This window comes from Onychostoma macrolepis, chromosome 18 (genome assembly GCF_012432095.1).
Source record: "Onychostoma macrolepis isolate SWU-2019 chromosome 18, ASM1243209v1, whole genome shotgun sequence".
In the NCBI taxonomy this organism is placed as follows: Eukaryota; Metazoa; Chordata; class Actinopteri; order Cypriniformes; family Cyprinidae; genus Onychostoma; species Onychostoma macrolepis.
This window is the reverse complement of record NC_081172.1, coordinates 24,618,924-24,631,570: the sequence shown is the minus strand read 5'-3', so window position 1 is coordinate 24,631,570 and position 12,647 is coordinate 24,618,924. Positions and strand designations below refer to the sequence as shown.

The following is a 12,647-nucleotide window of genomic DNA, read 5'->3' as shown; positions in this document are numbered from 1 at the left end:
TGGATTATTTTCAATAATGTCAGCTTTCTTTGGTTTAAACTGCCTGCCAAATGCATAAATGGGTTACCTTATTACACTTTTCTTGATGTAAGTAACTGATTACATTATATTGTTACTGTTTATATTATGTACTTCATTAGTTATCTTCTCTCACAGTTAGTTGGCTTTCTAGTTTCACAATTAGTGGGCTTCAACAGTGCCACTATCAAGTGTAACAAGCTGGTTGCAGTTATGGCAGAAAAAAAATGTCAACAATATTTTAATTGTCAAATATATGTTTGATCTATATTAGGGCTGTCGCGATTCGTCGATTTTTTTTTTTTTTTTTTTTTAAATCATCGACTTCATTTTGCTAGCGTCGACTAACCGGCAAAATACCGGAAGTGGCGCATTTCACGGACGAGAATCCATAAAACACACTTTTAAACTATTTTTCAGAAGCTGCATGATATATTAAACCCATTTAAAAATTATAATAATTAAGCATAATTGTGAATTCACAAACGCTGTGATTTAATAAAATAATGGTTTGGGATGCAGTTCTAATACAGTATATGCGCTTTAATTATTTACATGAGTGTAGGTTACGTACGTGCGTCACACAGCGGCTCCATTCACAGTAGCTCCACAGAAACTGTAATCATTTACATGTGTGTAGCGTCTCAAACTCCATCTCTGCATGTTGTTTTGAGTTTGGGTTTATTATAACGTTCATCTGGGAACGCAACGTGTGCCATTTCATCAGATTTGTAAGGTAAATAATTTATAAATCCACACAAACACAGGAGAATACATCTCGATTTCAAAATAAAAGCTCACACCCTCACTCTTGAGTTTACAGGCTTTGATGTCCACATATTCATTTAATTACAGTGGCTATATCATTTATGTCCTAAAGAAATGGTCAAATATTAAACATTAAGTGGACATTTAAATTAAATGGTTCTTGGTCAATATTAAACAAGGATTAGATCGCGCAGTAATGTGTAAAAATAATCATCAGGCCGTCGGCGCCCCCTGCAGGCCTTTGTTATGCGCAATGTACACTAGCTCTACTGTTTATAATACTTTATGTATTTAAAGTTTTGTTCAATAAAACTACTAATTATTATTGCATCAGAACTAATTATTATTGCATCATTGCTATTATATATGTATTAAGTCATTTTAAAAGCTATTGTTCACTTAAATCTATTTTTATTACCAAAAAAAAAATATATATATATAATTTTGTGCTGTGTAAGTTAAAGTGCAACATGAAGAAATCGCGTCTAAATGTGTTTCAGTTTTATTCAGTAGGACATTATACATACTTGGTATGTATATATGTATGTATGTATATATATATGTATATATGTATATATGTATATATGTATATGTATATGTATATATATATATATATATATATATATATATATATATATATATATATATATATATATATATATATATATATATATATATATATATATATATATATATATATATATATATATATTGATTGATTGATTTTAATAATCAAAAGCATTTCCAATTAATTGTTTTATATTTTAAAAAAGTATTTTTTATCTTTTTTTTTTCTCAGAAATACTGCACATGTACATTTTTCACCTAAATAAATTCTGGTAAATATTATTTCTGATAAATACTCCTTTAAAAACGTGTTTTTTGATTATAATTTTATTAGTAGTAGACTAGAACACGTGGATATGTTGTCTTTCTTACACTATAATACTGAACTTTGATTTCAGTGATTTGGACTATGAGATGAACACTTGCTTCTTGCACTCTGTTGCACTTTTGCTTTAAAAAAGGATTTAATAGAAATTTGGATTTCAGAAGTAAAATTGTTGAGATTAATTGATTAATCGATAAATTAGTCGAAAGATTAATGGAAATAAAAGTAGTCGTTAGTGGCAGCACTAATCTTTATAGGGCGTGCAAAAATCCTGCTTCATTTACCCACCAGATACAGTATTACATCATCTCTCCTTTAGTTTTTTTCTATTCCTTTTGCTCTGACTTGCACTCCTGTCACTTTGTTCTTTTATTGTTGCTTCTGCTTCTTGCCTTTTTATTTTGTTAACGTGTGGAGAGTCACGTTGACTCATTCCGCATGACATGCACCATTCAGAGCAGGTGATGACAGGGCTGTCAAAACACAACTGTCACAACACATGCTGCCTCTAACGACATTTAAAATTAGCCTCAATATAATCTTTCCTCCTAAAAAGAGGCTGTCAGAAACAAGTGTTTGATGCAGTTTGTAGGATGATATATATTTCTTTTAGCTATCCATGTAAATGACTCTTATCACTTCTGCATTGTGATCGTTCTTGTATCTCACAAATTTGAACCCTTATTACCGTTGCCATGGCAACATTGCTGACATCATGGCAACGTGGAGAGAGCATTCGGTTTCCAAGGAGAGACACGGCAGAAAAACTTTCTACCCACACCAAACTGACCTGAGATAACACGGAGAGATTGTTTTAATGCAATTTTGATGACCCTTTAAGCGTGGTAGTTTGGTTTTTTTCAACATAATGTGTCCCTCCTTGACTCCTTTTGCAACATTCAATTTTGCAAACTGGTAAATTGTATTAAAGGACATGAATCTGCGCAATTGGCTGGAAAAGAACAACACTGTCTGTGTACCTACTGAAGGAGTTGCACTGGTCATGTTCATACAATTTTGATCACGGTTATGCTGTTATTCTGTACGCTGGAGTTATGGCTGTGATGCTCGGGAGTGTTAACTTTGATTGAGATGCATGGAAATGTATCTATATTCAAAAAAATAAATAAATTACCTATTGCCACAGGTGTATAAAATCAAACACCATGCCATGCAACCATGCATTACGAAGCATTTGTGAAAAAAGGAAGAGCTTGGCGCCAAGTCAGTTTGTGAAATTTTATCCCTGCTAGATATTCCGCGGTCAACTGTAAGTGGTGGTATTGGAAAGTGGAATCATTTTATGAGCAGTGGCAATCACAATGCGGAAGACCATGTACAATCACACAGCTGGGTCACTGAGTGCTGAGGTGCACTAAAAGTCGCTACCACTTTGCTGATTCCTGAAGAGTTCCAAACTTCCACTGGCATTAATAACAACACACAAACTAGGTGGCGGGAGCTTCATTGAATGGGTTTCCATGAACGAGCAGCTGCATGCGAGCCTCACAACAATGTCAAGTACAATGCCAAGTGTTAGAGTGGTATAAAGCATTCCACCATTGGACTCTGGAGCAATGGAAATGTGTTCTGTGGAGTGATGAATCATACTCCTCTATTTGGCAGTCTGATGGTCGAGTCTGGGTTTGGCGGATACCAGGAGAACGTTACCTGTCTGATTGCATTGTGCCAACTGTAAAGGTATAGGGATGTTTTCCAGGGGTTGGGCTAGGCCCCTTACTTCCAGTGAAAGGAAATCTTAATGCTTTAGCATACCAAGACATTTTGGACAATGCTATGATTCCAACTTTGGGGAAGGCCCTTTTCTATTCCAGCATATCCCAGTGCAAAAAATGAAGTCCATAAAATATGGTTGGATGAGTTTGACATGGAAGAACTTAACTGGGCCGCACAGAGCCCTGAACTCAACCCCATCGAATGCCTTTGGGATGAACTGACACAGAGATTGCAAGCCAGGCTTTCTCTTCCAACATCATTGCCTGACCTCACTGATGCTCTACTGGATGAGCGGGCTAAAATTCACACAGAAACACTTTATAATCCTGTGGAAAGCCTTTCCAGAAGAGTGGAAGCTGCCAACTCCATATTAATGTCTGTGTATGTAGAATGTCATGTAATTTTCTTGTTGGTTTTATGGTCAGGTGTCCCACTACTTTTCCCCATATAGTGTATGCCAACATATAGCTGCACAACATATATTTAAGTATGAAGTGCAATGAAAAGGCATCAATTAAAAAAAAAAAATAATAATAATAAAGCTCGATAACAACAAATTATCTTGTTCAGAAGTTGTCTGTTGCTTCCTTATACATCAGTGACATCTTGTAGCCATTTGAAATTATGTATGATTCTCTCATGATATTAAGAACCAAGCAAATAAACTTTTGACAATGCTAATAAACTTTATATTTATTTTAATTTACATATGTGGTCTTGTGACAAACACAAAAATTTTATAATGTTAAATAGCTTCATGAGGGCAGTACTGATGTTCTGTCTGTTAATGCTGTGTCGCCCCCTATCGGACATATGAATGCAGTTCACTTTGTGTATACTAACAAATATTCTTTGTTGCGCCTTTATTGCAAGGAACAAAAGATAATGGCTGCCAAAGTATGCATTAAGGTTACATTTTTTTTTTTTTAGTGTTTGCACCTATGGTGCACAGTACTTGATCAAAAATGTACAGTAAATGTATAGTGACTACATGGTTTAAGGTATGTTTTAGGGTTAGGTTCAGGTTTTGTACCTAGTTATAACTCAGTTATTACACAGTAATTACATGGTATGTAAATGCAGAACAGGAATGTGCAACTAAATATCTTTTAGACTGTATGTTCTGATTTTTCTCTTTTATTCTCATTCTGTAGGCTTTAGCCTCATCCGCTCCTTCAGTGATGCATCCTGGAATACCTCTCCAGACAGGAAGTGCTCAGTTTGGTGACTCTTTCCAACAGGCGCTTATTCTCTGTCCCCCAACTTTGCAAGGTACTATTGTGTTTGTGTGTGTGTGTGTGTGTGTGTGTGTGTGTGTGTGTGTTTAAACAATTATACATGTCAGTGTTGTATTAGTATCATTGAGATACTACTATAGTTTTAACAATTTGAACTACATTTTTTATTATATTTTCATTTTAATTTAGTTATAGTTAATGAGTCAGTGTTTTAGGTCATTTTGTTGTGTTTTTGTCTTTTTTGTTGTATGTCTATATTGTTTTAATAAGTTTTAGTTATTTTACTACTCTACGATTATTATTGTTTTTTTTGTTTTTTTTCAATTATTGCTTCTTCTTTTTTTTTTTTCAAGTAATGAAAATTGGTTTAGTTAACAATAATAACCTGCCTCATGTCACAGGTCTCCCACCCAACCCAAAAAAGCCAGCGGGATACTCGGTGCGTATGGAAAGTACAGTCCCACTGGTGACACAAGCTTCTGCCATCCAGCCTCTACAGATCAGACCAGGGGTCATTACACAGGTAAAGGGATTTCTAAGGTGGAGACACGGCTACCTTTTTGTTCATTTATCCGTAACATAAAGTTAAGCTTTGTTTTTTAACTTGTTTATTTATTTTTTTAAATTATTTTTTTTACAGCAAGCTTGGTCAAGTCGTGCCCAGCAGATCTTGGTGCCCACCTGGCCTCAGGTGGCCCAGGTGGCCCCTGTGGCGCCTTCAGCAACAACAATGGCCTCAGAAAGAGTGGCAGGTCCACAAAGACTAGCAGATTGGGGGTGGGTGAAACGAGTCTCTCTGTCATTGTATTTGTGCTGCTATATTTATCTCTCAATTGTTCTGATGTTGTAATACGTTTCAGACTCTTGTGTGAGTCATCTTTCTTTATACACTTTGAAAGGCTCTGTTTCTCTTTATCTATTGCAGGAAAGTTCATTCCCTTGGCAACCATTACAGCTCCATGATGCCCCACCACCAGCCACTGTTAACCAACCCGATGGCCATGTCAGCTCACCAGCCTATCAGCATAGGGATCGCTCATGTGGTGTGGCCACAGCCAGCTGCTAACAAGAGAAATAAACCATCTTCAAACAGGTTAGTCCACATATCATATCCAGACACTCGGTTGATGTATGGAGGACTGGAAGTAACCAATTCTTAATTAAAATATGTTATGAAATCACTGTACAGAATGACCAATAAATGGACTTTTTTTTTTTTTTTTTTTTTTACTGTAAATATGCAGATGATTATATGAATAATGCATGATTATTGCATTGCACTGCATTTTTTGTTGGAGATTTCAGTCCCAAGACAAAACACAATTCTTATTAATCAATATATTGGTCAATTTATATATATATATATTTTTTTTTAATTGTATTTATTTCAAGTGTATTAAGCTACAGAAGTTTGAATAAATAAATAATTACAATTGGTAAGTAAATGGGCATTGATCAGACAAATGGAAGTATACATTTTAAATACAGTGCAAAAGTGGAAAATGCAATTATTTTTATTTTATTTTATTTTTTTCCTTTTGCACCAATATGTTTTAAATATTTTAGTGGATATATAATTTTACTATAGGAGTACACTGCTTTTTTAACATATTACCACATTTTAAATTGAACTTTGCCCAAGTTATGCTTATGCAAGTTATGTCTTATGATAAAATAATATATTATTTTCAATAATGTGTTTTTCTATCATAATACTTAACATATTAGCCACTTTAATGGATTTAAAAATTAAGGATTTTAATTAGTATTTTTTTTTTAAAGGAAATAATCACTTCATTTTGACCAATAAATTGATGTTATTTTAAATGTTAAAAAATATATAATTATAATTTTTTACATTAAAAAAATACCATTTAATATTTAGTCACAAAGCGCTTAAATAACTTTTGACATGATACTTTTTTGACACACATCTTTCACCCACAACACACTTTGTTTGCATCCATTACTCAGCATTCCAAACACATTTTATTGGTTAATTTGTAAAGAAAAGTAATACACTTTTTTTTATTTTTAAAAATGTAAATATGTTAAATAAATAAATCTCTAAATATTCATAAAAATAAATACATCAATAAATATATCAGCATTCCTTTACATAATCATTTTACAAGCAACTTTGCAATAAGCATTTCAAAGTTGAACACTTTTTTCTTTTGGTAAATGTTGGTGGAGATTTCAGTCCCAAGTTATTTGTTTACTTGATTTTCAAATTAATTTGAATTGAAGTCACACACTTTGCCCTCCATATTGACGGATACTGCTTCTGCTTTTTTTTTAAGTGTTCTCAGCAAGCAACATTGTTTATTACGTTCTTGCCATGCCTACCTATGCTCATCTAATTCATCATTATCATCCCCACCAGAAGTAACAACTTCATGCACAGCTCCAATTTCCAAAACTCATCATGCCAGTCCCCAAAGATGGTAGACAGTGCCAAACACACAGAAGAGGCGGCAGCAGATTGTGTAGTGGAGGCGGAGTCTGAGGCGGTGCCAGAGGAGGAGCCTGTGTGCTGTAAAGCAGAAGCAGAGTACGAGGACTCAACTGTGTCTCAGAAGCAGAGACAGACCATTGTGATCGCTGACTCCCCGAGCCCTGCAGGCAGTGTCATCAGTATCAGCAGTGGAACAGATGAGGAGGGGCCGGACACTCAGAAACATTCACTAGAGTGAGTTCACTTTGATATTTGTCTGGATGTTTTAAAGAAAGAAAAAAATCCATCAGCATTTATTCACCCTTGTTTGCTCTCAATTTTTTACATTTATTTAATGAAGCCAAAGATGGAAGCACGATTTTATATTTTATATATCTCCTTCAGTTTACAGTGAGACAAGGTGAAGAAGAGATTACAGATTTAAAAAAAACACATATTTTTAGGTGATCTATAAAAGATTTCATCATGGCTTATGATACTGCACTACTTTATATTTAGTAGACCTGAAGTGAATTTGATCAATTTTTCATTATAAATCACTGGCTAGATGGTTGCATTTCAGCTGAACTGTATATGTGATAAATGGCTTGTAAAGGCAGTATATATGTATAATCTACAATAAAATGCCCAGTCAATTTAAGATGACAAGTATTGCCCTATAAAGTAAAAAAAAAGTTAAAAGGTACATTTCTGTCACTGTTGTGAACTATCCACCGCACAGAATATAAAGAGCTTCTGGAGTCAGCTGTCCAAGACGAGCCTAAACCAGTCAATGTACCAGCACAAAAACAGCTAAACAGAGTCTAATTATTGTTATTAACAAAATCACAGTAGTAATTGACATTTTTTGTCAAAATTGCACACCCCTAAAAGGCAGTGTTTAAAAAGTATACACACTTTGTTTCAGGTGTAAGGGTAGCCCGGAGTGTGAGGCATGTCAGAGCACACTGAATATGGAGCGTGTGTGTTCCCTTAGCAGTCCCGATTCAACCCTTAGCACCAGTTCATCTGCTTCAGAACAGTCCAGCGCCTCCCCTTGCAAGAGACCCAACAGGTTTGACCTTCACACATGCACATATTTACTAGTAGTCTGAGGACTTAAGGCCTGTTCACACTATGACCAATATTGGTGTGATTATATGAATGGCTGTTCAAACAGACACAAACATTTGCATGCCATCGATGTCATTTTTTTTTTTTTAAAGCGATATTCTAGTGGTGTGATCTCCTTTCCATCACACTGCAAAGAAAACTGGTCAACCAAAAGGATTTGTACTTTTGGTTACATTCCCCAGAGCTGCTGCTGTTACTTAAAACTGCAACTTGGTGGTGCTCCGGAACAGACTTTTTGCTAAGCAACAGTGAATAGCAAAGAAACAATCCAGAAGTGGCTCCCCTTCTCTTTACTCTTGTATTTGGTGGTGTTTCATAAACACCAATCAAATCTGAACGGCTGGTTGCAAACATGTAATACTATTTGACTTATTTTCTCCTCTGAGACAAGTGGATTTTAGAAATGAAAAGTTGTGTAGTGCTTTGTGTACTGGCATAACCAGAGTCTTTTGCCTGCAAAAGCTGAATTTTTGTGACATTCAATATTTTTGTTGGTGTGAACACACCTATAGTCTAGAATTCCACCTTGTTTGTATAAAGCTCTAGACTTCTAAACTGTTTGTATAAAGCTTTATAATTTATAATTGCTAACCAAATCTACCTATAAGAAAACTTTTTTAAATGGTAAAATCAACAACCCTCATATTTAAACGTTAAACTTTGTTCTCAAGATAATTCACTAACTTGAACATGCAAAAATATGCAATGGAATTGACCATATGACAATCAATTGATTGTTGTATACTGCTTAGTTTTACATACCTGTGTTTTTTATATTTATATATGTCACATGATCCTTCATAAATTATACTAATATGTGGATTTATAATCAATGTTGGAAACAGTTGTGCTGCTTAATATTTTTTGGGACCTGTGATATTTTTTTCTAGGATTCTTTGATGAATAAAAAGTTAAAAAGAACAGTGTTTATTCAAAATAGAAGTGTTACAATATACATTACTTTCAGTAGTTTGGGGTCAGTATTTTATTTATTTATTTTTAAAGAAATTAACACTTTTATTCAGCAAGGATGTGTTAAATGGATAAAAAGTGACAGTAAAGACTTATATTGATAGAATTTTTTTTTTATTAATCAAAGAATCAAATTAAAAGTATCACAGGTTCCAAAACAAAAATTAAGCAGCACAGCAGTTTCAACACTGATAATAAATCAGCATATTAGAATGATTTCTGAAGAATCACGAGACACTGAAGACTGGAGTTATGGCTGATGAAAATTCAGCAATGCATCTCAGAAATAAATGCTATTTTAAAATATATTAAAATATGAAATCAGTATTAGAAATTGCAATAATAATTCACAATACTACTGTTTTTCTGTATTTTTTGATCAAATAAATACAGCCTTTATGAGCATAAGAGAAATCTTACTGATCCCAAACTTTTGAATGGCAGTGTATACATAAACACAAATAAATGTAGTGTTCCATTCCAAGCACTCTTTTTCAGTGAGCATGTTTGTGTGTACTATGTATGTCTGAGTACTTTTTATTTGATCTCTGTTCAGTATGTCAGAAGATGAGCGTGAGAGTGGATGCGATACGGTAGACGGCTCGCCCGCGTCTGTGTCCTCCAGTCGAGCTGACAGCCCTTTCCTTGAGGCCACCTATATCAATGACAACAACCAGAACTGCAAAGCCAATGGAACCACAGAGGCTGAGACTACCAAGCTGCCCGTCCGCACCATGGTGGTGCCGCCCATGCGGGTTCAGAATAATGAGCCAATAGGCCACACAGGTAACAAATCTCACCAACCCTATCAAAATACAACACTGATAAACAGTTAAAATTCATGTTGCATGAAAAAGATTAATATTATTTAAAGAAAATAATACAGGGGCATTTAAATATGAGACTAAAAGATCATGCGACACTGAAAACTGGAGTAATGAAGAAAATTCTGCTTTGCATCACAGGAATAACATTGCATTTTATCATATATTAAAATAGAAAACTTTTTTTTAATTTGTAATTATATACTCTTTTTTACATTTTATATATATATATATATATATATATATATATATATATATATATATATATATATATATATATATATATATATATATATATATATATATATATATATATATATATATATAAATAAATTCAGCCTTGATGAGCAGAAGATATTTATTTCAGAATCATTCATTATAATGTTTCCAAACTTTTGGCAGGTACTTTAATAATAATAACAATTCTATATACTATATTCTTTACTATAATATATTATAGTACTTTATTATAATATATTATGTTATTATCATGATTATTAAGTGCTGCTTTTTTTTACAGGACAATAGTATGTATTCTTACATTTATAAGATATATCTATCTTTTAATGTGCTAAAATACATATATTTTTAATAAGGACTGAGGGCATGGCTTGTGGGCATGACTTGGGGCGTGGTCAGATTTTCCTTCTTTTTTGTCTCTAGCTGATCACATGATTCATGGAGTTGTTGCCCTGCATCATATTTGTCAACAGTCAAATGTATGAAATGTAAGATGATGTACAGGTCTGGGGGCGGGGCCAGTGCGTTAACTGTGTAAAAATATTTTTATCACGTAAATTTTTTATAACTAAGTTAACGCATTAAATTGACAGCCCTACTTTAAACTTTAAATGAATTTAAAGCTACAGTCCGTAACTTTTTTTTTTTTTGGTTAAAAATGATCTGAAATCAATATTTGAGCAAGTACATAACCAGCCAGTGTTCAAAACTTTCGCCTTACTTTAGCCCGATTCACAACGGTAAGCTTATAATAATGTTTTCTAATTTTAGTTGTATGGGTTTTTCGCGGGAAATTTGAGCATGGCACTGCGTCATTACGTCATGTCTGTAAACATAAAGAAGTTGTCCCGGCTACTAGGCTATCGCATGTGAGGATCCTGCAGGTGGCGGATCGTTTATAGCCTTTTCTCACAGCAGCTAGAATAATTAAATGTATCATTTTGATGGCAGATTGTAATCCAGAAAGATTATGCGTTTATGAAACACATGTGAATAAAATTAAATTATATTCCAGTTTTAAATGTGCTTCTGATTACAGATAGCCTGGGATTACACAAGATTTGTATTTTAAAGAAAACCAGTTTGAAGGGAGCATAGTTTGCTTTTTGGTTTAAAATAATTTCTTAATATGAAATTCGAATGGTATGACAATTAGATATTAGACTGTACAGAAATTGAAATCTACATAATACACACTATACTCATAGTCACGCAATGCTGATGTTGTTAACATTAATAGTTTGAGAATAAAGTATAACAATAATAATTCTTTGCATGGTTCGATGTGATTTGAGCTAACTGATCTTTAGATTAAGGGCAGAACAAATGTGGCAGACTTGTTACTTGTTCAAATGGCAATATACAGTGAAAATTCTTATTTGGGTCATATATTCCAAGACATAGGCTAGAATCTGTGATTGCGAAGTACTGTAAACATCCACACCGGTGCGGTGACTGACAGCTACACATTCACCTCAAAACATTAGATTTATCCACGCTGAAGCCGTGCCGGAGTACAGCCCACGCAAGCAAGATAATTCCGCACACAACTGCAGTTTCAGGTTTTCAAACAGAGATGGCGACAAAGAGGCAAAACTTACGGACTGCAGCTTTAAATATGAATATAAAATTCAACTTCTATTTTCAAATACCAGGTTTACTCCAAGCTAATGCCTTTGTTCTAAGTGCAAGAAAACAGGGCGATGACTTGATTTGATATGTTGATTGTTTTGTTTTTGTTTTTTTTGAAGGTGTGGAGGGTGGATGAGTTAATGAACTGAAGTCATTTTCCCATCTGTTGTTCTGAATCCCTTTTGATATTTTAGATATTTTAAACACATCTAGCACAATTTCATGAGGCTTTCAAGGAGTGTTGCCTAAGTTTGCCTGCTGTTTCTATCATTCTACTTATAGAACCATCTTGCCCCCCCAAAGGCCGTAGTGGTTCCAACAGACAGCCGCCCTACTCGACGTTACTGGTGAATCGCCAACAGAAGACCGCACAGGCTTTCCCGCCCCTGCAGCCCTCTCAACAGCAGCTCCCCTTTGGACAGGTCAGTTCCGTGTCATTTGATTGGTTTAGTCCTAGTCAGCTAGATATTAAAGGGGTCCTATTATGCTTTTTCACTTTTTGAATTTTAGTCAGTGTGTAGTGTGTATGTTTGGGCATAAAAACATCTACAAATTTATAAATCTCAAAGTCCACTCCATAGGGAGATATTTAGTTTTTTTTTTTAAATCCCCTTTCAAGAACTACAACGAACGGCTCGTTTGGACTACAAAGTTGTTTTCCTGTATTTGTGATATCACAAAGCGATCCATTAGAATATCATTAAAATAAATCCCGCCAATGGAAATTTGAATGGTTGGGGGGTGGGGAGAACGCT

The 12,647-nt window shown here is 34.3% G+C and overlaps 1 protein-coding gene across 5 annotated transcripts in view; it reads left to right on the top strand.

The window, feature by feature from the left end:
- Positions 1-12,647, top strand: part of hipk3b (homeodomain interacting protein kinase 3b) — a 65,662-nt gene that overhangs the window by 46,444 nt on the left and 6,571 nt on the right. For all 5 annotated transcript variants that reach the window (XR_009266920.1, XM_058750861.1, XM_058750863.1 and 2 more), the window contains exons 8-15: positions 4,570-4,687; positions 5,055-5,176; positions 5,294-5,430; positions 5,579-5,746; positions 7,040-7,345; positions 8,019-8,165; positions 9,753-9,982; positions 12,175-12,314. Coding sequence is in view for 4 of the 5 variants with exons in the window: in XM_058750861.1 (XP_058606844.1) it covers positions 4,570-4,687; positions 5,055-5,176; positions 5,294-5,430; positions 5,579-5,746; positions 7,040-7,345; positions 8,019-8,165; positions 9,753-9,982; positions 12,175-12,314 (1,368 nt within the window). In the remaining variant the exon portion in view is untranslated. The remainder of the gene's footprint in view (positions 1-4,569; positions 4,688-5,054; positions 5,177-5,293; positions 5,431-5,578; positions 5,747-7,039; positions 7,346-8,018; positions 8,166-9,752; positions 9,983-12,174; positions 12,315-12,647) is intronic.